The sequence below is a fragment of the Polyodon spathula genome, chromosome 13 (genome assembly GCF_017654505.1).
Source record: "Polyodon spathula isolate WHYD16114869_AA chromosome 13, ASM1765450v1, whole genome shotgun sequence".
In the NCBI taxonomy this organism is placed as follows: domain Eukaryota; kingdom Metazoa; phylum Chordata; class Actinopteri; order Acipenseriformes; family Polyodontidae; genus Polyodon; species Polyodon spathula.
This window is the reverse complement of record NC_054546.1, coordinates 15,659,630-15,686,113: the sequence shown is the minus strand read 5'-3', so window position 1 is coordinate 15,686,113 and position 26,484 is coordinate 15,659,630. Positions and strand designations below refer to the sequence as shown.

At 36.7% G+C, this 26,484-nt stretch overlaps 2 protein-coding genes across 8 annotated transcripts in view; one reads left to right on the top strand and one right to left on the bottom strand.

Moving 5' to 3' along the window:
* LOC121325233 (cytoplasmic polyadenylation element-binding protein 3-like) overlaps positions 1-10,791 on the bottom strand; it is a 57,684-nt gene extending 46,893 nt beyond the window's left edge. For 4 of the 7 annotated variants that reach the window (XM_041267617.1, XM_041267618.1, XM_041267622.1 and 1 more), the window contains exons 1-2: positions 10,668-10,791; positions 6,528-7,357 (exon numbers count right to left, since the gene is read on the bottom strand). In XM_041267617.1, the coding sequence (XP_041123551.1) occupies positions 6,528-7,357; positions 10,668-10,707 (870 nt within the window). In that variant the 5' untranslated portion in view covers positions 10,708-10,791. Of the gene's footprint in view, positions 1-6,527; positions 7,358-7,567; positions 7,722-9,197; positions 9,306-10,667 lie in introns of those variants that run through there. The other 3 variants (XM_041267620.1, XM_041267621.1, XM_041267619.1) reach the window with 3 other exon arrangements.
* Positions 10,792-10,905: 114 nt separating this feature from the next.
* LOC121325234 (E3 ubiquitin-protein ligase MARCHF5-like) overlaps positions 10,906-26,484 on the top strand; it is a 60,940-nt gene continuing 45,361 nt past the window's right edge. The window contains exon 1 of the mRNA XM_041267624.1: positions 10,906-11,242. Within this exon, the coding sequence (XP_041123558.1) occupies positions 11,199-11,242 (44 nt within the window). The 5' untranslated portion in view covers positions 10,906-11,198. The remainder of the gene's footprint in view (positions 11,243-26,484) is intronic.

Here is a 26,484-nt window from a genome sequence, read left to right as displayed (position 1 = left end):
AAAAAAAACACATAACATTTATAGTGTTCTCTATTTTTATAACAAGTACAATCTTTGGAAAGAGAGTAGGTTTAAACCAATATTTAATAGCTGATATCAGATAATTAATTTCCTTAGATCAAGCTCCGGCATAATTTTGAACAGTAGTATTCGCCCAGTCAGTCTGTCGTTGGACTTGAAAGAATGCAATACAGATTAGGAGAACAATATTCGCTCAGGACCACTGAATATGAAAATGTTACTCTATGCAAGATATCTCAGCATTCATGTAGATTAACTGTAAATGTAATTACTGTATGTTTCTTTAACAAAACGTTTAATATGTTGAGCTTACTTAGCAACATTATTTTTCAACATACGATGTGTGGTTGTGGGGTTCTCTACATTAAATTTTTCACAATATGTAAAAATGTTGATAATGTTGGTAAACAAAAAACAACTTTATTAACAAAAAAAAAAAAAAAAAAAAATCAAAAGATGGGACTCAAGGAGTACTATAAATTTATTTTTTATTTTTTTAAATGTTATTTTGTAATTGAATTGTACTATGCATGGGATACCACACATGGGATTTTGACAAATCCAGAACTGCTATTGCCTAAAAGTTATAACTGTTTACTTTGCTCAGTTCTGTTCACAGTTGTTTTTTTTCCTCTCTCACATTTATTATTTTAATATTATCTTACCAGGTATTTAACTCCTCGTTTTATATAGCAAAATAAATAAATAAATAAATAAATCTGTTTGCAAGTTCTTGGAAATGTTGAACCACCCTTTAAAAGATTCTGTATTAGTTTCTGTAACAAATAAATAATACAATACAAATACACTTTGAGCTATAAACAGTAATGGCACTGTAGATATCTCTGGTAACAGCTGTGTAAATAAATAGTGTTTTCACACAGGTTTAAGATGAAATATACTAATATGGAAACAGTGTTTCAATTATACACTGCAACACTATGCAATTTAAATACTATAAACACTCAAAGTTGGAATCAAACACATCTTTATTAGGAAAAGCATCAACGCTTTTTTTTTTTAAAGAAATTAAAAAAGGTAAATTTTTACTTTTGTGTATTGTATCCTCAAAATGTAAGCCTCACTGCTGCTGGCATGCTAGATTCGTTTTTCAGATTTTCTATTCAGTTTAACCCATTTAACTTGCCACAACACTAAGCCTCTTGCACTGTAGGTTTTCTTTGTGTCTGACTATCTAGATGTTGTTTACAGTCCAGCTTGGGGTGTAAACTGGAAGAAGGATAAGAACTATGCATAGTTAATGGTTTCTGAAATACAAAGGCTAAAACTACAGAAATTATTTTTATGGGGCAACACCAATATCACTATGTAACACAATTTTTGTTCCTGGGTAGTAAGTGTTATTTCCTAATTGCTTATGCCTCAAAAGTATAGAAAATGGCTATTATTCCCACAAACTTTGCTTTTGTGACCAGGACAGTGATATTTTGAAATGTACCTATTTTACCTATTTACAATTTGTCAGAGCTCTAGAAAAGGAGTCGGCAGCCTTCAAGTACCTTCAAGACTTCTTCCCTAAGCTGTCTGAGGCAAAGGTCAAAGCCGGTGTCTTCGTCGGACCACAGATAAAGAAGATCCTGGAGTGCAATGAATTCCCCAAGAAGCTCACTAGTAAGGAGAAAGCGGCTTGGAACAGCTTTGTCGCAGTGGTTCGGGGCTTCCTGGGCAATCACAAGGCCGAAAACTATGTGGAGCTGGTTGAGACTGGGCACAATGGGCTGTAGGATGTCCCTCAAAGTCCATATCCTTGATGTTCATCGTGATAAATTCAAGGAGAACACGGGAGCGTACTCGGAGGAGCAAGGCGAGCGCTTCCACCAGGATATACTGGACTTTGAACGCCACTACCAAGGACAGTATAACGAGAACATTATGGGAGACTACATTTGGGGACTGATTCGTGAAAGTGATTTACAGTATAATCGTAAATCCCAAATACTCACTTCTAAATCTTTTGTAGTCATTTTTGTATTACTTTAGTATAAATACATATTAATTATGATTCATATGTTGTTTTTTTCTGACTTTATGTGAACGAAAAGACACATTCGCCCGTTTTCCCATTGGAAATAGGTAAATTTCAAAATATCACTGTCCTGGTCACAAAAGCAAAGTTTGTGGGAAATATCCATTTTCTATACTTTTGAGGCATAAGCAATTAGGAAATAACACTTACTACCCAGGAACCAAAAAAAATAATTGTTACACGGTGTATTCATAAGTGACTGACAGAGTCTACCTTGAAGCATGTGGTCTATTCCATTGATATGGCCAGTGGTTAAAACAATGTGGCAGTGAAATTGTTAATCTTTCTTGCATAACCAATGCAAAAACAATATCAAAGTGAGCTTTCTCCATCATGCAGAAACCAACAAACGAGCCACAACCTCAATATGGCAGGAAAAATATGAAGCTTTTTAAAATAACAAAGGTTATATGAATTTAGGGTATTGATTATCTTTTCAAAATAAATGTTTGCAAATAATTCTTGAACACATTCAGTTTTATCTAACATATGCCATTATTTAATGAAAATACCTGCTTTACAATAAATGAATACTAGCACCAGTGGTGTAAGCTGATCATTTTTGTAAGAATGAATACTGATACTTTCAGGTAAGATCAATGAAGACAAAGGCAACCTAAAAAACACGTTGATATGGCATTACTAAAACAATACAGCCCTATGGTACATGTTCATATTAAGGAGAGCTAGAATTCAATCAAGTACTGTAATATTTGATAGCTGCAGTCCTATTTCCTATTTAAAGCTGCAGTCTCCAGTATGGTTCAGTTAAAGTATGTCAAAACAGTATTTCTAAAAATAGGAATACTACAATCTTCAATAGTATTCTGGGAATTCAGATTAAATCAAAAATAAAACCCTGTTGTGGACACATACACTTCCTCTGTTCTTAAATATAACAGCAATTTAATACAGCAAGTTGTAAAGTGAATACTGAACTGTAAGCATACTGCATACTTCACAACGGTACCCACAGTTCTCTCTACCACAGATACAGTACAATTAGACTTTGCATTTTCAATTTGCATCTCAAACTTGGTACTCTGCACATCATCTTTGGGCAGCCAGCCAGTTAATTTACATTATAAACTTAGAGTTACTGCAGCACTTAATGGTCAATCTGCCAAAATGCAAGTCCTGGATAGGCTGGATCACAGCCCAAAATGTACATGCATTATTTTAAGTTTTTTTTTTTTTTTTTTTTGAGGGGTGGGGAGAAGGTTGACAAGATTAAACCTCTTCTCAGGATTATGCAACAGTGTGCTTGGCAAGCCATTCGGCCAAAAATAAACACCACAAGATTGTGTTGAATTTACACCTGATCACGTTCATTCACTTGTGAATTCCTGGGTTACTGTTTTTACAACATTGTTCCATAGTTTACAATTACCATGTGTGCACTCTTCACTTGCTGTTTAGTTAGTTTACATGTGCTACAAGCAGTTTTAGCACAAAGGACAGTTACAAAGGTGAACACCATCCATCACAACTACTAGCATGAAAACATGACAATTCTGTTTCATATATTAGAGACTGCTGAGAATCTTCCAGTCAATCAGAAGGCACATTTTATCTGCTGTAGAAGGTTAGTCAAAAAAACAAATGTAGCTGGACTTGTACCTTCTACAACTGCTTAACTTTTGTAGGCAGTATATAATAGAGCAATAGGACTGTGAGTATCGGTGTACGGGTTATATCGATACCCATATCGCTTTCAGCCTCGGTCTGTTCACCACTAGTCATGCCAATATTCCTTCATACACAAACATTTGTAGTCCTTTAAGCCTATGCTATCGCTAATTTTCAATTACAAAATAAAATATTAGGATGCTGGAGTTCAAATGTATATGAAAAAAAATGCTAAAAATTTCTACTAGAAAAATATTTTCCCCTATGCACTACTCTAAACAAATTCAATCTACCTATCTCATTGATTCTAAAATTCATATCCTGGATGTAAACCATTTTCAAGCTGGAGTCAGGTTGGGGGTTTCAATCAGGCTAAAGTGCATAGATCTTGTGTATGCATACATCAAATGTGTAAAAAAAAAAAAAAAACTTGGGCCACCAAGTTTAAAAAAAAAAAAAAAAAAAAAATGCAGTTATGACAGTTCAAAAATACTCTTTTGTGAGACAGTCAGCTGATTAAAAAATAAGCTATAGGCAGAGTGTGGAAATGGGTAGAGACTGCAAAGCAACAGCATCCCATCAATCAGCAGGTAGTATAATTCTGCCAGAACTGTAACCATGATACCATGTCTCCATTTCACTTCAGTAAGCAGACACTGTAGCCATGTGCAGCGCAACATATGGCCACTATGACCTAGCTCCCTATTGATAACTTTGCCGTACTGTATATAGACAGACAGCATACTTGTGCTTATCTCCAGGATACAATATTAACCAGAAAGGAATTTTACAATGTGGAACACAAAGAATGTTTCCAACCTGCTACTATACATGAGCCAATTACAGGAACATGTTCTCTAACTGGGGATACATATCCTATCTTTGCAAAAAAAAAAAAAAACAGGATACTGTAGCCTAAATTAAAACAATGAGTGGAATTTTCCCAGTTGAAGTTCTGGAATCAAGAAAAAACACGCGTTCCATATTGCAAAACACAAGTATAAAGTATCAGAGTCTAACATATCATATATATATTTTAAAGTTTGTAGTGAAAATATGACACAGGTATTCCCCTAAATATATTATAATGTAGCGCTGCTTCACAAACTTCTGCTAATGCAGACAGTATACCTATTCAGCTTTCAGAAAGAGAAAATAGCAAGCTGGTTTCAAGGTTACTAAACAAATAGTTAATAAAGAACCAAGGGTAATATTTTTTGTATAAAAAAATAATAGTAGAACATTTAACTGGTATTGTAAAAAAAACGTCAATATTCAGTTGAATAAAAAATGATATGATAAATGTAAAAAATAAAACAATGGTAACTGTCTGCAATAGAAAGTACTGTATCTTAACTATGATAAGGTAATAGTTAATACTATTCCGTATATATATATTATATCGTATATATATATTAATTATATATATATATATATATATATCATATATAATACTATATCTAAGATATATATATATATATACAGTGCCATACATACCGAAGCAAGTCATAGCTTAACTTTCCTGGAAACTGCAGAATTCAGGGACAAGCTCCACCCACACCTTAAGCATCCAATGACAGGGGAGTAAATTGCCCTTTAAACAGGATGAGCTGGCAAAATGAATAGCAGAAGATCTTTAACACTTACAGCCTCTGGAATACAATTTTTATAGCAAAAAAAAAAAACAAAAAAAACAAACCATCAGCTCTATGATGGCCTACTTATTGTGATTCAGTTAATACTCCTAACAAATTGTAAAAAACGGCTAAATTGTTAGATTATACTCAAATTTCCAGATTCAGTAAATATAATTGATTATTAACTCATAGTTAAATATCATGCTTTAATTGTGACCCCCCCCCCCCCCCCCGAAAAAAAACCAAACAAAAAGAAAAACACACTAAAATAAAAATATTTAAAAGACAAATTGCTAAGGCTCTGGTAAACATAGTTAACCAATCCATTGCCCTGATTATAGTACTGATAATAGAACAGGTGTTTTATCTTGCGAAATAAATTAGCTGCAGTTTTACATATCAGACTGATTCAATCTAATATTCTTCTATTGGAAGACTCCATTTGTAATATGAAGGTCATGCCCTATAACTAACCAACCAACTCCCTTTAAGCCGTTTTTAATCCATAAAAGGAATATGAACCACCATGCTAGTTGGCATGGTTTAAAAACCATAAAGTAATTGTTTGCAAACGATAACATATAGGAAAACAAATAGGCATGCATTGTAATCCAAGCAGCGGTCTCCGCTACATACAGATAGGGAAAAGTTTAGCACCAATCAATTAATATAATTTAACATCCTGTAATCAAAGAAAAACACAAAAGTCTACAGGAAGCCTTAATAATAGTACTTTCTTAAATATGTCACTTAATTGTCATATTTTCGTTATGCATATCGAAAACTACAAAGCGGTATGAAATTCGATATGCTAACCTAGCAGTATTAAACAGGTTTCAATCGAATTTATGGCCAATTTATGGCAAATACAGACCTATTTCACTGAATTGCTAGAAACGCTCTGTTATATTGTATCGAGTGGTTTGTGTTTAACTTTATCTGTTTTTCAACCCTGTATTTGATACAATGTATGAAGACAGAATATACTGTAGCTAGGTTTATTAAATATTGTTTCCTAGCATAGTGTTTGTTAAAATGTGCATTTAAAAAACGACAAGATGCAAACAAATAGTAATGCTGTAGGTGGTAATTTCAATTGTAATTTTAACAGGGTAAAGCGTTAACAATCAGCCAAATTAAAACTAGCGGGTTATTACATTAAATAATGAAGAGATTATTGCGTAGTAGTTTACCTGAAAAGGCAGCATGCTGTTACTGTTGTCTGCCCTGAAGGCGTTGTCTTCTATCCAGGATTTGGGGGTAAGTGGGGCAGCCCTGGGGAATTTCGGAGGGGCGATAACGTTGCCCGAATACGGCTTTTTTAATGGGGAGATGGGGTTGAGGGGAGAAGGCACCCCGACCCCGACTCCCACCGCCCTCCGGGGGTCCCTGCTAGCCTGGAGCCCGCTCCAGGGGTTGGAGACTGTGCTCCAAGCGGCGTTCTGGTGATTATTCCAAGAGGATGATGAAGGGGAAGAGGAGGAAACCTTGCTATTGATGATGGTTTGGTGGCTATATGCATTTCTCGGAGGGAACGGGGCTTGGTTTGGGCTTACGGGCGACCTTCTCTGATGCTGCTGCTGCGTTTGTGCCATGCCAATTTGAGGTGAGAATGTGCCCCCAAATACGGGATTAACTTGGTGAGGGAAATTCTGGAAAAGCATAGTCCCATTAACCGGGGGGATCCCTTGGAAAAAGCTGTCGTCCACGGTGTTGTTGGTCCCCGTGGACCAAGTGCTGCCGATGGAAGGAGACAAGGATGTGCCACCCGGTTCCTGGGGCTGGTGAAAGCTCAAGCCGGGCAGGATCGGCGACTCCATCGGCACTTTCTCTTTGTAGTTTTGTGCGGGGGGTGTTTGGTTAATTAGGCTTGCGGAGCTCTCCTCGCATTTGGGGGGCTCCAATGAGGAGGACGGGGGGGACGTGGGCTCTGCGTTTGTTGGTTCTTGCTGCTGGTGCTGCTGAGACTGGGGTTGGGCTTTGCTTTTATCCATCAGTAAATCATCCTGCATGGTTTGCTGAGCTGTAACAGGGAAAAACAAAGACGAGTTATTATTGATGTTATCATGAGCAACACTAGCCGGACGTTTTTGATATTTGGTCGGCGAGAATCCCAGGAGGTGATGGATACCATCATTATTATTATTGCAACTAGTACTTGCACTTCTGCAGTGACTAGCCGATTGAAAGGCAAATCCGTCATCCCCCATTTAGCAGCAACGGCAAACTGTACCGGTAAGATTTAGCAGCTTCACCCTTTCAGACGCCTCGGTTCCCCTCAGTTGTGATGGGAGATATGCTTGGAGGACAGAGATATTCAGCGATTTCGCCACGTCTCTTTCTTTTTTCACCGGAACTCCAGCCGCTCACTCTGTAATGTGAAACTGATTCTTGTTCCTGTTTTTTCCTAGGACCACCCCTAAATTAATTTACATACGTCAATAAATACATCTGCGCCCTTCGGCAAGGTTAAAGAGACACGCCACCCCCATTTCACAAGCAGGACATTTAAAGAGACATTATTATTAACGATAATAATAATAATAATAAATAATAATAAACAATCAAACACTGAAAAGCAATTTCTAACCCGGGATAAACAATCTTAAATCTCACAGTTGTGTTTAGTCAGTCAATTACAGGTTTAGAAAATACCTCTATTCAAATTATGAACATATTGGTCTTAATGGGCAACTACAGAGGTTACCTTTTGCCAAATAAATAAAATCAACTGGTTAAATCCTTAATCGAACCAACTAAAGACACATTCAACGATTCACGGCACACGTTTAAAGACTGCAGAGAGTAGAGAGGGGGATGCAGCAATATAGTTTCCTATGTGGGCTTCATTCAATTTCAACAAATCAAGAAAATGATTTGACATGCTTGCATAACCAATCAAGATTGTATCTACATACATAATAGACCTTTTCGATAAATGATAACAAAAATAATAATGGTAAAGTCTATACTATTTGTACAGGTGTATTACTGATTTACTGTGTTTAACTCTTAAAAGCAATGCAGTAAATATAAGTATTGGTAATGTCCATGTTTTATCATGCACGTGCTTACATTGCACCCACACCGCGTTTTTTTTTTTTTTTTTTTAAAGAAAATACACAGGTTTTCCTTCCAAAACGTGGAAATACAATTATTACATTAGCAAGATAGTAAAAGGGAAGTAATCACTAAAAACAACATGCGTATGCAAGTGATTAATTCTATTATGTTTTAATAGCACTGAAAGCTTAGAAAAAATGAAACTGAGACAGCACTACATATGCTACGACTAAAATGGGCTTCTCTAAATATAGTGGCTGTTTAATGTGATTCAAGACTGAATATCTACATGTTCACATTTGTTTGCAGAACAAGAAAAATAACCATGTTTTCGGTAATAATATGTATAAACAACATTAAATACATTGATTAAAAAAATAAAAATAAAAACATGCATACGTATTATGTATAACACTAGTTTAACAATAACCAGAAACAATTATGCTGTTCTTCAAGTATAACGTTAGAGGTCAACACAAATGCACAGCAAATTTTGATACACTTAGGCTTTTTTTTTCCTATTATGTCTTGTGCATATTATTGGTCCCTGCTCAAGCAAGGTCACGAATTACTTTCAAAGTAATCAAATGGGTCGGATGTCTGTACACCATATATTCATTATATGTATAAAAATAACTGAATTATTCACATTCTAGTTACTGTACACGTATATACAGTAAATATAGATAATAAACCATTAACAACGCTTATTTTGCACTGAGTTGACATTGCCAACAATGCGTATTGATATGCCACATATGCTGTATGTTGTCGTACAGTTACAAATAAATATGTATTACCTTATCGTTCACCTTTTGGGATTCTGAAAATATGACTATTTCTGATAGCCTCTGCTGGGTTTGGATATGACAAATGGACTACCCCTGTGCCGATATACTAGAGTCACAACGAGCTTAACAGCTGACTGTGGCGCATGGGCATTACAGTATAAAGAATGCAGGGAAATGTAGTTCAGCCGACCACTGCAGTCAGTGCATATACAGTCTATTGACCCGTGTGCTCAAACAGAGACAAGGTCAAGTCTCTTCATAAGCAAAGGGTAATAAAAGGATGGCAATGCAAAAGTTGAAAACACGTATATAGCAAAAGCATGGGGGAATTACGAACAACACAGCTTGGAAGCAGACGGTGCTGTTCATAATCGGACATTTTCATGAATTTACTCAGTCATTTCCCCCATGGTTTTCCCATTAAATGCATACATATACAGTTCTTGCATGCTTCTCTTATGACACCGAACACAAATTGTGTTGTTTCTTTTAACACAAACTGTTGTCCTTATAAGCTTTACTCTAGACTGTACCTCAAAAGGTGTAATATATATGTGTGTGTGTGTGTGTACAATTATAACTATCTATATATTGTCAAAAATTAGCCGTTTTCACGTTGCCATTTTATCATAAAATGGCAACATTAGGATTAAAGTGTTTGTTTTTAATTATTATTTATTCTGCCAAGAAGGCAGCTGAATTGAATAATATATGATTTGGTGGTAACATTGTGAACCAAACCAGTACCAAAGGGCCATGGCAGCCTACAGTAGATAGATAAGTGTGCATGGAAGAAAATTATACTGACTCAACAGATGGTTTCCATTCTCTTCCAAACGTCACTTTATAACCATTCATTGTTTTGCCTCCTATTATAAAGACTGAACATATAATAAACCAACACGATCCTGGTAAGCACAATACAAATAAACATTGGCATTTTATGGTATAATAAGCATGCATTTCGTGCTGCACAATTTAAGGGCTCACAATTGCTGTCCATCTGATGTAGTATATTTTAATTATATTGCTAAACTAGGGAGTATATATTTATTTATTTGTTTGTTTGTTTGTTTGAAGTCAGGTTAAAGTTCAAGTGTGCTTCGTGTTCCATTATTTTTTAAATATGAAACATATTTCTAAAACAACAAAATAATATATGGAAGAGTTTTTCAAGGGAAAAACATGACTTCAAGCTTACCATTATAATCGATTATCCGAAATAAGTGTCTAACTGGAATTTAGAATTTAAAAAAGCGGTTTTTTGTTTGTTTGTTTTTTCTTTGTTTAAACAACCGAACGAGTTAAAGTAAACAGACTATTGTTTAAAAGACAACCTCGACAAGTTTAAATAAAGTATTTTTTTTTTTTTTTTTTTTTTTTTTTTTTAAACCCTGGGAGAAATTAAGCAAATTTGCCACTAAACAGCGTTGTGAAAAAGGTTTGTTTTTTAAATGAAAGAAATGAGGAAAAGCCTACCAAAATAAGATGTGTTCTGGAGCCATATGTGAATCTTCATGCTGCTTGCCTTCCTGCCTCCCGGTGTTCACAATTTAGAACATTAAACTGTGATTTTTTTTTTTTTTGTTCTTTTTTGGGGGAACGTCAAGCTACTGTTTGCAAAATGAACTACATGTCCCAAGCACCTTGCTCGTTTGTCGTTTTTCCAGCTGTGTCTCCAGCTTGTTATTGGTGACGCAGTGCGCACAGCCGTCGTCCTCTTGTTACCTCATACAGGCAGGCGGTCAATGGAGGGAAGCGGTCACCGAGACGTGCTTATATTCATAATAAACAAAGTAGAGCTCGCCTTGGACCAAACTTAAATGTGGAAACATCCACAACAGATTTAAAGTTGCTTTTGTTTGTCGTACCAGGTTCTGATAGTGGCTACTTGCATTTATATTAATCCTTGCGGTGGCATAGGCCCCACTCAGATGCACAAGGCCTTGTGTGTTTGTGTATAATATATTGTTATTACAGGTTGCTTGTGCATTCCAAATTTATGTACAAATGGCGGACCAGAATGCTTTGTTAATGCAGCAGTTTTTGGACAGGTAAGTGTTCATGTAATGTGTGTAAAAAAAAAAAAAAAAAAAAAAAAAGTGGGAGGTAATGTGCTTTGAAAATGAGCAGGACTAAAGGGGAGGGGGGTGTACGTGAGAGGTTGAATTGGCAGCGAGAGATTTCTCCCTGCTGTGTTGCCTAGGTCACCGACACCGTGCTTGCTTTTTCCTAGCCTTGTGTTAATACAGTACTAGACATCCCTGCTGTGAAGATTCGGGATTTTAAACAGATATTTACTTCATGGTTAAGAGCAATTATATTAATTTAGCACTGACAATTTTACAGTGAAGGGTCAGTGCTTTTTCAGTGATCTCCAACAATGTTTCATAAACCAGCAGACCAGAGCTGGAATACAAATAATTTGAAATGCTGCAGCATACATGTACAGTACAAACTTGCATTTGCAGACTTTAAAGTTGTGATTTAGCCTAGTGTGACTTTTTTTTTTTTTTACAGAATTTCTTGTTTTTTTTTTCATAAATTACAGTATTGGTATTTTTAGATGAGAGCATCTGTTACTACACTTTATTCCTAGCATTTACAGTAGTTATAAAATAATTGCACTGGCTTTTTACTAGTGTACTGTAGATTGTTGGTATGCTATGGGGTGACAAGTATGGTAAATCATACAGCATTTTTAAGGGTGTACTGATTTTTTGCATGTTTGGTGGATTGTGAGCTTTAAAATTCAACATTCTCCCAGGGAGTTTTATGGTAGTAAATGCTTTGTAAAGGAATGATGTGTATTTGTAATGTGTATGCTAGGAACTTGAAAGATGTCACTTATATTTGGGACTACAACATTTCAGAAAGTCCATCTGCAGTTTAGGGCAGTTTTTTTTTTTTTTTTTTTTTTTTAAATCTACCAGTAACAATGAAAACAAATGGTCCAGATAGCGATATATATTTATATTTTCCAACATGGCATAAAACATTTGCAAAGTTGGAAAGTAGCAGTTTTTCGCTCAATTCGCAAATGTGTTTGTGCCTCAAAAAACCAGCTGCGGATTCATTACCAATATTGCACCCCCGACCTGCGTAACCCTCTGCGCGGTGCTAAACCTTCTGAATGTCTGGGCCCATAAGCAGTTTATTGTACAAGCTGAAAGGTTAAGGTATTTCTTTGCTGCACAGGGAGTAAGTGTGCCGTATTGTGGCAGGAAAATTGGCTTTGACAGAATTTAAAGTGAAAAAGTAAAATCAACAGGCAGAAATTACAAGGGGCTTGTTGTATTTCATCCACATAACAACTTTGTAAGAGAAGGTGCATTGCCCATTTATTTTATAAATATTTTGCTTTACTTCCAGGAGTTTGCAGATGCCATTCAAAACACATACAGTAAAACTTAGAAATACGATTGTTTTTTTTATTGATTGCAATAAAATGTTTTCAGTTTTACTCCGGACATGTAAATCGTTTAACCTTCCAGTCCCAGGTGCGTGTGTACAGTATGGCTGTTGATCTTATCGTATGTGATTCTAATATCAATGGAGCTGCAGCCATTGCCATCTGCAAGGTATCCTATTTTTGTGTAATTCCTGTAATCCCTTTACCCTGACAGTGCTCTACTCCACCTGAGAGGCGCTTATACTCTGTGTCATGTCAGTCTGCTGACGCCAATATGCAACTGCTGATATCTTGTAAACCTTCTGAGGTGCTGACTGCATCACATTTTCTTTTTGCAAACTCTAACAGAACCATTCATTTTGATTTGACGAGTGTTTACAGTTTAGAGTTTAAACGATTACTGTTCAAACGTTTTGAATTTTGTCGGAGTGTGTAGGTCAAATTTAAATGTCCGCGTTAAGGCTTGTTCACACCGGGACACAGTGCATGTAATGAGATAGCCGACTCTCCTCTGATCGATCATTGGTTAGTTTCCCAGCTGTCACATGACAGTCACAAAAATAGACACCAATCCTATTTTTTTCAGATCTGTTCAGTGTCGCCTTGTGGCATCACAGCCAGTGTGAATGGTTTGTACCAAAACTGTTTTATTTTTGTCGTGGCGTGGTGTGGTGTGTCGTACTACATGTTAGCTGGTTGCATCGTATCTGGTGTGAATAGGGTTTTAGTGTTTGTACTGTAATAACTATACAGAGTAAAGTTATTTATTTTATATTCAGTATATAGTCATAGTCTATTCCATAGTCATGATAGTTTTCCACACATGTAGCCTTAGAGTTCTAAGATTTAAAGTTAAATGCACAGGGAGTTTGTTCACAGATTTTTTTTAAATGATAAAAAGCTGATGAATAGGCTCCAAACAGCCTACAATAATAAAAATACATATTCAGTAATATGCATTTTAGTATTTTTGGGCTGTTAGAAAATTATGGGAATTACAGTTGAGTGTAGTTGGATTGTGCTGACATAGAGCAAACTGGGCATGCAAATTATGAAGCTGGTGAACCAGAGACCATATACGGTAGACACAGAAAACTGCCTGCTCTACAGAATAATGTTTTAGAAATCCCCCCCCCGTAGTTTTGTACTGGACTATATCACTGACACACAGACTACCTCATGGGGTACCTTTATCTTAGCACACGCATCCGCCTTTCCACTGCAATGCAGCGTTTTCATTAACAGAATGCAGGCAACACAGTGGTTTAATCCATAGCGACATTTCCAAATGTAATGGGATACTAATATCCCTTTATCTATTTTATATCCTGCTGCGACCCTGTGAGTCTTGCTCCTTTAAGTTTCAAGTGGATTGAATCCAAGTATTCTTTTTTTTTATAGTCTGTCTATTTTAGGTTACAAATCATGTGAGAGTCATATACTTTCATAACAAATACATATACAGAAAGGTGGAAGGAACAGGCTATTTTAAACTATTTTAATTTCCATGGCATTGGGACACTATATCTGTACTAAATATACATCAAATAGAAAAATGTGAAGCCATCAGTATAGGAATTCCGTCTAACTTTATACTTGCAACATGTTGGTTTCAGATCAAACACCCATAATGTATTTCTTTTCTCAGAGATCAAGTGCTTAGGAGTGCACTGTAACGCAACTAAAGGGGAAGAAGAAATACGATTTTAGTAAAAATCTATTTAATTTGGTTGTTTGGATAACGTATATAATACATTATGAAATATAACAGTAGATCAGATTGCCATACTGTACTCTGCATTCATGATTTTGTTGCACAACCATCGTCCGCTCCCCTCCCCCCCTTATGTTTTAACTATCAGTTTGTTTGTGTGATCCATTTTATTTGGTAGTTCCATTTTAATAAAAAAAAAAAAAAAAAAAAAAAAAAAAACACAATTTGAATGCTGGATATACTAATTGATTTGAGCTATGTGCTTAAAGAGCTTGATAATCGTGTGCAATTGTTTGTCCTTCATAGGTTAAATTGATGCAGTTTCATTTTTAGGTTTCTTGAAAAATGAGGCTCAGGCTGTAAAGGAAACTACAAGTACAGGGTATCAAGTATAAAGCATTTGGGATGTTGGTGCTTGAGTGCGTTTCTGCGTTACCTGTTTTAGAAGATCTTGGTAGGACCATATGCTGAAGCACTACAAGGTACAGCAGTGCAGGCTGAATAGAATGTATGTGGTGTGGTGTGTGTATGCTGTACGCTGTTGTTGGAAGGACTATCACAGTTGCAGTTTTACTTAAAACCTGACCTCCAATGTGTCCTGTGACTTGCAGATCTCAATTGAGGGAAGAGTCATCTAATATGCATGCCATCAATGTCAAATATAAAACAAAAAGTCCTACTCCTGGTTGCCAAAAAACATAGGAGATAAAAAAAAAAAAACAAGCTTCGACACCTTGGATCATTTATCTGTTTGCTATCTCCCACAGGGGATGAAACATCCTGCAAAGGTAGTGGACACAGTCATATTTATGTACATGTCACACATCACATTTGTACATGTATCTGCAGAACCTCTTACCTAATTTGAATGAAACTTGATATTAACATTAAGCATACATTATTGAGAATATGATTATGGGGATATAGGGGTGTCTGCCTGTCCGTACAGCCGTCCATCAGTATGTCACCCCAACATTTTTTAATATTTCAGGTGAATCGCATCAAATTGTGAATAAACATTTCAATAATCATTCATATTCTATAGTATTCTGTACATACTGCAATATGTCATGGTCATCAACGTTGCCATCATACTGATGGCTCCAATTCAGAAATTAGTCGTGGCTGGGATGTAAGTTACTGACGTACTTGTTTAACTTTATGAACATGTTAACTTTAAGAGACCATGCATGAGCATGTGTTGATGGCGATTAAAGGCTTAATAATAAAGGGATGGGCCCTGTGCAGTAAATGGAAAGGCTCTTAGTCATTCTTGCTTCACTGTATTTTTACGCATGCAAGTTAGTCACATTCATAATCACATTGTAGAGTGCTGCATTCTCCATTTGAGATGCCCCCATTTCTAGTTGTATTCTTATTTAAGGTTTAAAATCTGGTTCTCCAGACCATGAGAAGAACAACTGTGTCTCCTGGCATCAACTTTCACATTACAAAACACAAACTTTCTAGAAGTATGGGATTTCAGTGTTGACAAGTGGTTAACTTCTGTCACAGTTGCATGGACAGGGATTAGAATTTGTGCTCACTTCCCTGGAAACAGGTGACTGTATAAGTGCTGTACCAGTCTGAGTTTCAGAGGTTGGATTTCTAGTAGAATATTGATTGTTTTTGATTAGTATCTTAAAGAACACATAAAAACAAGTCTAGGTGTTAGACTATGCTTAATTTACTATATATCATATAGCTACAACAGTAGAGTATCTTGGATTGACTTGATTAGTACCTTGAAAATATGTGCTTTGATGTCATTATATAAACAACTGTATAGGCCTACCATTGTTTTTAATGGTCCCCTGGGTTCTGAATGGTGTGCCATTTTTTTTAGTACAGTAACTGGCATGAACAAGCTGCTGAGTTTCCAATTAATTTACTGATCTGTTGCTATGCATTTCCTGGCCATTAGCCCAGAGTTGAATAAGATACAGTAGATTTTTATGGTGACAATATCTGTATTAGGGGTTGTGGAGGTGGGAGAAATGTATGTGAGGTGACTTTTAAGGCATTAGTTGAGGTGTAATAAAATAGAATCACAATCAGCCAGACAATGTTGCATGTACTTCTCATTTCCAATAAACCAGCTAATCTGACAGGAGATGGGAGTGTTTAGTGTTATACCTTTTTACATATGGGGTTAGAAATCATGGAACAGACTCATTACGAAAGCATGCATCTGGTGCAGTATATTAAGTTACTGTTTTGTTTGCAATACAAATTGTGGGTATCTTGAATTCTTTACCAGCCCATTAATGTTGACAAGCCGTTCCTCTTGGCTTCTAATTGGGGCTCTGTAGCGTATCTTGATCTTCCATTACAAACTAGTAAAGAACCTTTTGAACGGTGAATAAAATAAATGATGCAAAGACAGTAGTGTTGGAATGTGATGTCTAAGTGATGTCAGATGGCTAATGTAAAGTGTGGTTTGTGTCGATTTTAGTTGAGTATCTGAAGGTAGACATGCTTCCAAAAATAGCAGTTGTCTGCAGCGGTCCAGATAAGCTGCATGCCTGCCATTTTTCTGCATTACAAAATCAGAAATATGCACCAAACCCTCTAAACTTCCACTGACAACTACATTTCCCAGAATACCTTGTCTTCAGTTACTAGGAAACTCTACACAACAAAAAACAACCCAACAAACATTATCCAATCTCTGGCCGCACTGTTGTCTTTGCAACCAATCACAGTAAGAATAAGAACATTTTGAAGTTGCACAGGTGGAAGCATAAACACCCCAGTCCAGCTATAAATCCAGCTGGAACCATCATCTGGTGCCTGTAATATTAAACAAACTGTTTTATAACTTATTAATGCATTTCCTTATTTTATTTGTCTGTATGGCTTTATATTGAAGAGCATGTTCACTCAGTTTAAGAATTTAATGTTAAAATATAAATTAAAACATAATTAATTTGCAGAGTCAGTGTGACACCTTGACAAAAATGCGCTGAGCCAATAAAGAACCTTATAGAACACACGCATGGTTGTACAGTAGTTCAAAGTAACATTGCAGTTAAAATGGAAGGCTCATGTTTAATGCCTACCCCAGTATCATTAAAGATTGTACAGTATTTGTCGAGATTAGTCATGACTTCAAGGTAATGTTGCATTTTACCCTGTGAAAATACATTTTAGTCTCTCAGTGTTAAAATTATAGGGTAAGTTACTCCCAGAACCAAAACCTTATCTGGAGCGCTGGTTGCCAGTTAATTAGCTTTGCAGGTGGAAACTTAAGTGATTGGTAACTTAACCCAGCTGCTTTACTGAGGAAATGACAAAGCTTTCCTTTAGGATACTATCTTCTATACTCTCTTACTGGTGGTTGGAGGGTGGGGGTGTATTTAGTACATTGTTCTCTTAAAGGTCAGGCCTCAGGATTTAATATATCCAAGATGAAAGTTCAAATCACAAGGTGTACTTGAAAGGCTTACTGTATGTTACTCCATTGTAGCAAACTAAGTTTAGGAAAAGAATACACAATTGTCTACAGGAAATTTTAGGACACTGTTGACTGAGCAGGATTTGCTTTTTTCAGTAACATGTCACACAGTTATTGTCACTGTCTATACTGATTTCTTTAAACACAAAACATGCCCTCTTTTGAAAGTAAGGCCTGTACGGTGTAGTGGCCATCACAGGATCAAAACAAATATAAAACTTGTATCATGTTAAAATTACACTGCTTTCTTTAAAAAAAAAAAATGATGACGTTGTGTCATCAGTAGCTGAGCTGAAAATAGCATTTTAAATGAACTGAAATAGAAGGGCAGCCAGACACCAGGGTTAAAACATAACTGAATCTTAATAACCTGCTAATAGCAGATAAAACGTGTCTCTACTGAAAAGATAAAGTATTTTCTCACATTCACATGAGATGCTTTTATGAAAGGGATCTTTGAGAACCAGCTAAATGAATTATTAAATCTTAGAGTGGCTTGTTGGATGAGAAAATTAGGACAGTTCAGCTGTATATTTGTGCATTAACTAACAGAACAAATTGTTTGCTTACACACTTCCAAAGAAATACTGTGTCAAATTATCATACCTGTAAATCCACAGAAATCATCTGCAGTACTGTTGTTTTTATTTAATAATGGGTATCTAATTTATATTTCAAGGGGTGGTTCAGGCAGTACAGTAGTGCAGCATGTTTGCAGGGGGGTGTCAGCAGCACATCCTCGCTACAACTGCATAATGCTATAGAAAACAAAGTTTGATCCAGTATAAGCATTGCATGTGTTAATTCAACAAATAACATTTTTCAATTGAATTTGTTTCAGCAGGAAGATTATTATGTATAAATGCCTATCGTTTACTGAAAAAGATTGCTGGCCAAAATTGGTTTGAAGCCTGCAGGATCCATTCTCAAACTAGATTGCATTGACCTGCTGTCTCAGCCCCCAATCTTGTAAAGTTATGTCCATTGGGTCTGCATAAGAAATCTAGTTTTTATGTGTAATTTAAAACATTGTGGTGCTGGGTTATATATAGAGCCCCATGTTTTTTTTTTTGCAAATGTAACTTATAAATCAAAATGCAAGTATAAAAATAAATAACACGAAAAAGCATTATAAAACAAAGTCACATATTTTAATTGAGGCAAATACTTGCAATTGTAGTTGTCAAGGCTCAGCCGTTACCATAGACACTTTCTGAAGGGAAACGGAAGCTCTGACTATCACTTGTACAGATGTATAATTTGAAGCAGGTTGTTTGGGGAATTTTAAAATTGTGATGGAAGAGAAGATACTTGTTTCTAAAATGCCTAAACCACACATAACAAACAACGCTGCAAAGGGGATGTATGCAGTTGACGATGACAAAATAATGATGTGCAAATTTTGCAGCTGTCGGCTGGAACGGGAGTCGAAAGATCGTTAAGCATCATTAGCTGTTTATTGCTTTTGGGGAATATGGCTTGTTTGCTTCTACAGTATTTTGCATTAGTATGCTAATTCTTTGTTTTATTTCAAGTGGTGCAAACTTTGCACTGGAGCAAATGCTGTTTTGGTTTTGAATGGATTTGAATGAATGAATCTGCTTTGCTTCGTGTTTAAATACTGAGAAACCCCAAGGTTGTTATATACTGCTTCAGTGCAATGGGATTGAAATATAAATCCTATCTCTTTTTTAATGGGTAATTTGCTGTATGGGCAATTATGACATCCCACAATAGTATGGCAATGTAAATATATACTGATGCACAAAACAAACACAACACTCGGGTCTAATGGATTTAATCAAATATTTTTAACATAGATATAAAACAAAATCACAGAAAATGTGAACAAAAATACAGATCAAAGAATCCTAAGTTTTCAGTATGAAACATTACAAAGTTAGTGTCAGCTAAGACCTCCCTGAGCATTAACACAATCCTGACAGCATTGAAGCATAGACCTGATCAGCCTGTGGATAGACTGCTGTGGGATGTTCTGCCACTCTTCCTGTGCAGCTGCAGCCAGCTGGCGAAGGTTGGCTGGTCACAGTTGTCTCCTGTGGATGGCACTGGCGATTTGGTCCCACAAATGTTCTACTGGACTCGGGTCAGGAGAAAAATCTGACCAAGGCAAGACCTCGACATTTGTTTTCTTGAAGTTGTGCAATTGTAATCCTAGCACTGTGTGGTCTTGCATTGTCCTACTGGAAAATCGACACTTCCGGATTGGCTTGCAGGAACAGAAAAACTGGTGCCTCGAGGACTTTGTCAATGTATCGCTGAGCAGTAAGGTTGCCCTCAATCTGCACCAAAGGCGTTCTTGTGTTAAAGGGGATTCCTCTCTGCATCATAATATTTCTACCGTCCCATCGGTTAGCTGGAACGCAACAGTCAGCATAATGCTCACCATGACGTCTCCACACAAATTGTCTTCCGTCAGGTCTGTCAATGTCAAAACGGCATTCATCGGTTAATAAAACATTCCACCACTCTCTCTCTGCCACCTCAGATGTTCTTTGGCCCACAGAAGATGGCGATTTCATCTCTCAGCTGTCAACATGTTACCCCTGAACGGCCTCTGTGCATGCAAATCATTTTCATGCAGACGACGAGCTACAGTCATTTTGCTGATGCGTGGGTTATTTCTTCCTGGAATTTCTCGTGCTGTAGCCACTGCAGTCTGAAAATGAGTACGCAGATGGATCAGTCGGATGTGATCATTGTGAGACCCTCTGCCTTACAGGATATGGCCTGCCCCTCGCAGAGCTGGTTTCTCTGGGCTAATCTGCTGATTCTCCAGGCAACTTCTGTCACAAACAGGCTGCCTTCCATCATGCCGATAGCAACCAGGCAATCTTCATTACTCAAGCGGGGCATGGTCCTATCTTTCGCTGTTCTTGTTTTAATAAAATCATGTATTTTCGAATGGCTACTTCTATAGATTCTTAATCAACTAATTTTGGCAATTTTAACTCAACTGAAATACCAAGCACTGAGTACCTGACGTTTTTATGAAATCACATGACTTGAGCTCAGTATTTTGTTATCCCAAGGAAAAATAATACTAAAACAATCAAACTTATCTGCTCACTATTTAAAATGTAAGTAACATCAGTATATATGTGCCCAATGAGCTAGTGATGTAAAACTTAGTCTGGTGCGTTTTCATTGTGCATCTATTTGAGTTGTTTTGTTAATGTGTATCTGTAATAACAACATTTGTGAAAAATAAAACAAAAATAAAGAAATATACGGGGCTCTATATGCATTTTCGTATTTCTTACCTGATTTTAATATGTGTGTGCTATATGATTCTTCTTAGATCATTATTTGCTGTGCTTATTGACTATTCTAGCAAAAAAAAAAAAGAAAGAAAGCAGTGTAGCCCCTATTTTAGGTGAAGTAGTGTGCAACACTGATGGCTTTCACCACCTCGCTTATAGGAAGGAATCTTTGCTGGAACAGTTAGTAAGCATGGGAAACAACACTAGAAAATCATACAGAGCAGTGTGTGACAGATATTTACTGTAAAAATTAATTAAGGATTGTATAGCAAGAAAATAGTTTTGAGCTAATTTGTTCGTCCACAAAATATAAGTCAATTAAGAAACGGCCATGGTTTAAAATTGCTAATTATAGCGTCGTTAAAGGCAGGTAATTTAGTGAAATAAACTAAGCAATAATGAAATACACAATTAACTTAGCTTACTTCGGAAAGCTCCACCTTGAGCGCGGTACCTTAGGTCTTAGTTTTTCAGCATAGAAGAATGCAGCACTTTGCCATTGTTGCAGTCTTATTTGCTTTGTTATTCTCTACGCGTTTACGACTGATACTACGATATTTAATGGTATTGACTCATACGTGATCACGCGAATTACAGAAAAACTTTAAGAATACTATCTCACCATCCTCATATAGATAATCAGATTTCTTTTAGCTCTGTCTTACTGAAACATTGCTTTTTTTTCTTTGTTGGTGCAGCTGCCATGTTGATATTTCAGCAGAGACATGGAGTGAAGTCACATGATGAATAAACTCACAAAAAAATGGACATGGTATGTCTTTTTCAATTACTATACACTTTAAATGTGTATTTTCAACTAATGTTCTGACACATTTTTACCAGTTTCAAAACGCTTGATGATTTCTGAAATTGTTAATTTTTAAAAGGGAATTGAAACAAAAATCGTCAGTGTGAGTATTGTGATTTTTATTTGTTTACTGGAGTATTTGTAAATAATAAATAATACAGGAAGATTGTGCGTCGCTGATTTTAGTATTCAATTAAGCTACGAGTTAAACTGTAAAGTTCAAGAGCGGCACTGAGCAGCACTCTGTATGGAGGCAGAATCGCCACACGTCAGCTTCGACCCACCCTGTACCAGTCAATTCATTGGTGCCTAAAAGAGCGCTGCACTCGCTGCGCGCAAAGCATTGTGGTATATCGAGAGTTAAGCAAAAAAAATTATATGGTGAGTCAATGCAGGCATACGAAATGTTGCTGGTTTTCACCATGTTAAAAAAAATAAATAAATAAAAATGCCGGTAGTTTGTTTACTGTACTATATTGCTGTGTCTTGATAATATTTAATGTTGTAATATTATGTATTTCTAAAGTAACCGGTGTTACCGGACTATTAAATAATTCAATCAATGCAATTATTTAGAGCGATGTTTCTGCGCATGCGCCAATGAATGGGACAGTGCTCAGAAAATAGCATTTTTCATAATAACTACGTATTGTCATAATTTTCTAATGTTGCTGTTTTCCTCAAAAGGCCTTGGGCAAATGTGAAATCTTTTTTAAAATGGCGAAAACCAGCAACACTTCATACGCCTGCATTGACTCTCCATATAATTTTTTTTCCCTAACTCTCGATATACCACAATGCTTTGTGCGCAGTGAGTCTCCATTGAAAATCAGCGGAGTCGAGTATCTTGTTAAATAGAGTATCTTTTGAAACGGCCTTCTAAATATTACTGACTGAAGCGGTTTTAGGTGAGGCTGGCTTTTCATTGATTAAAATATTAGTGTGTGCTCCCATTGCCTAGAAAAGTTGCAGTGTTTTTGGCACAGTGTGAGACTGACAGTTGGAAGTTTGTCTGGTTGATTGGAAATTTGCAGGTCCATACAGCCTTTTGTATTAATGAGTTGACAAATTTAATTAGTTAATTAACAAATACGTTTATGAATTACTGTCTGAATTGACACATTTATGGATGAATTGATGGACAAATTGACCAATTCACGAATTGACAAACAAATTGACAAACTAACGGCTGGATAGTTTTGGCACAAGTGGCGCTCCATAGCTTACACTGTATTGATGCCGTTCATGGCTTGCCTTTTGTTTCTTTTTCTCACAGTTTTCTCCCCAGTTTGGAATGCCCAATTGTTTTTATCCCGGTTCACCACTGCAACCCCCCGGCGACCCGGGAAACAGAGGCTGAAACGCGTCCTCTGAAACGTGTTCCTGCAAATCCATCATTTTTTGCTCTGCGAAGCCAACAGACCTGGGCGGTGCTTAGCCTAGGAACCCCTGGTCACTGTCGGCAATGACACAGCCTGCAATTTCCAGGCTATAGGGAGCCCCTTTGCCTTTGTTTCTGTTGACGTCTACAGTATTTCCATCTGTTAAAGCAATATAGAATTCATCATCTCCAAGTGGTTTTCAATTATAAAGCGGTTCTGAAGGTTCACATTTCCAAGAGATAAAATCAGGTCTGTACAGTTAGTTATCCTGGAGTTTAACGTTTTTTTTTTTCTTTGTACTCCCAGTCCTATTTCAGTGTATGTCTTTCAATTTATACGATTCCTTATTTAAAAAAAAAAAAAAAGCATTTCTATATGCTTCCCAGTCTGGACAGACTAGAATATATGTATAAAATAGCAGGCTTTTACCACTGTTGCATAGTGTAAGTAGGCTTATACCTTAACGTTATGTCAAAGCTGCATTCTACCTGATACAGTAGATCAGTCTTTTGTCATTGAATCTGGACATCATTAAATGTTGGCTATAGATAAAGCCTTTTATTTCTCCCCAGGTTTTTATGGAGCTGTACCTGTAAAGTGATTTTTAAGTCATACAATTCATAAAAATAATATAGGTAAAAAATGTGAATGTAACTTGACATTTTAAATCCAAATTACTATAAACTCCTTTATGCCTGCTGCCTCTTTTTTTGGTCATTTTGAATAAATTAATTGCAGCGGTTGAAGAAAGGGGCTTGTAACCAAGAGGTCCCCGGTTCCAGTCTCAGCTCACTTACTGACTCAGTACTGTGTGACCCTGAGCAAGTCACTTAACCTTCTTGTGCTCCGTCTTTCGGGTGAGACGTTGTTGTAAGTGACTGTGCAGCTAATACATAGTTCACACCCCCTATTCTCTGTAAGTCGCCTTGGATAAAGGCGTCTGCTAAGTAAACAAATAATTGAAATCGCAAAATGATGTCAGTTTAATAGCTCATGAATAGAAGGAGGTTTAGAGATATTCATTTAGTTTCACACATTATTATTGTCAACTAAAATAATAACACATTTGCCACCTTCTGCTCACGGACGGATAGCCTGACATTCTCCTGTGCAATTCTCCGATACAGAGCAGAATTCATGGTTCCTTCAATGATGGCAAGTCGTCCATGTCCTGATGCAGCAAAGCATCCCCAAATCATGACACTACCATGCTTGACCGTTGGTATGAGGTTCTTACTGTGGAATGCAGTGTTTGGTTTTCAACAGACATAACGGGGCCCATGTTGGCCAAAAAGTTCACCTGTCCATAGAACACTGTTCCAGAACTCTTGAAGATCATCTAGGTGCTTTTTAGCAAACTTGAGACGAGCATTCATGATCTTCTTAGTGAGCAGTGGTTGCTTTGCATTGCTACTCTGCCATGAGTCCCATTTTTGCCCAGTGTCTTTCTGATGGTGAAGTCATGAACACTGACCTTAGCCAAGGCGAGAGAGGCCTACAGATCCCTGGATGTTGTTCTAGGGTTCTTTGTGACTTCCTGGACAATTTTACGCCTTGATCTTGGAGAGATTTTGGCAGGACGTCCACTCCTAGGAATATGGCTCTGACTGTGGTTTGGTGGAGCCCCAGAGCCTTAGAAATGGCTTTGTAACCCTTTCCAGACTGATAGGCATCAACAACTTTTTTCCCAGAGGTCTTCAGGAATTTCTTTTGATCGTGGCATGATGTGCCTCTAGAACCTGTGTGCTGACAACTTCACTTTGATGGTAAGGGCCAAAGTTGGTCAGATTTATATTGGGCAGGGCTGGCCCAAATCCAGGCCTGATTGTTAACCAAAGTATTCAAACAGCTGACCCTAATTAACCCTTTAATTGTGTTTAGTTAACTAGGGGGGCAATGACTTTTTCACACCTGAAGATTACAGGTTTGATTACCATGCACACCAAACAAATGAAAGAAGCCCCAAACTTTAGTGTCTTCTTTTCTGTCGGACTCCCTCTATATACTACTACAACCCACAAAAAGATCTGATTCAATGTGAAAAATTTGCAAAAATGCAGAAAATCAGACAGGGGGCACATACTTTTTCATGTGTGCGTGAGAATAAAATATTACGCACAGAGTTGTCAAAAGTTTACATACCCCAATAAAAATGTATAATTTCTAGAAATTTCTCAAACAAAGAATTATAGGAAAAACCATTGTGTAGCAAAAGTTTTGCTTTTGTAGGTAAGGATAAAATAGATGTCTACAATTATTTATTAAAGCAATTTTTTTGCATAACTCCAAAAAAGGTAATTCAGAAGTGTTCGTACTCTTTGATGTTATGATAGCATTGTCTACAAGATGCTTGAAATTTTAATATGATAGTGAGAACCTAATTCTTGAAAATGCTGGATTGTTGGTGAACATTCTTTAAGCAGTATAGCCTGTTGATGCAGTCTCTTCTGTGTGGTAGACCGCGAATGAAGTTATGCATCCCGAGCCGTAGGCGTGTGTGCATGGAATAATAACAGACTTCTTTTAAATAACTGAGGAACTTGTGTAACTAAGGAGTATTGTACTTCATTGGGTATTTCTGTATTAAACCAGCCATCAAAGGATTTCTGTAAAAGAACTGAAGCAAAGAATTAACAGTGCTGAATAATGTGTGTAACCAATGATGTAATTTAAACAAGACTTCATCAAAGGGTCCTCGGTTCAGAACCGGTTATTTCAGGTTAGGCTATAATAGCGAGCCAATTCTGTGGAAGTAGAGTTTTTAAATAGTTCTACTATTGAAATGGTCTTCCTTGTAAAAGAGATTTTTAATCTCGAGTGACTTCCAGATTAAAATAAAGGGTTAAAAAAAAAGGAGGAGGGTTTGGAATATTTAATATTTTTAGAATTCCATATTCATGGTCCGGCAGTCCCACAAGAAAAGTAAGTAAATGAAAACTAAAGGCATTTCAGAATCCAAATATCTAACATTTCTAAGTTGAAAGTACAAAACACTTGAAGGTTTTGTTTTTGTCAATGCCTTCTCTGGTATTTCCACAGTAGGTGTTGCACTACGGTAAAGTGTTGTTAATTTATTGGCCATTTTCTTTGCCCTTAGCAGTTAACTACGTGCACTGGGAAGTCTATACAGGCATAAATACACGCACTGGATGATCATCTCTGGCTTTTACTCTGCGTATATTTGATGGTGGTGGATATTACAAAACCTGACCACTTTTAATCTTTTGAAACCACTAAAG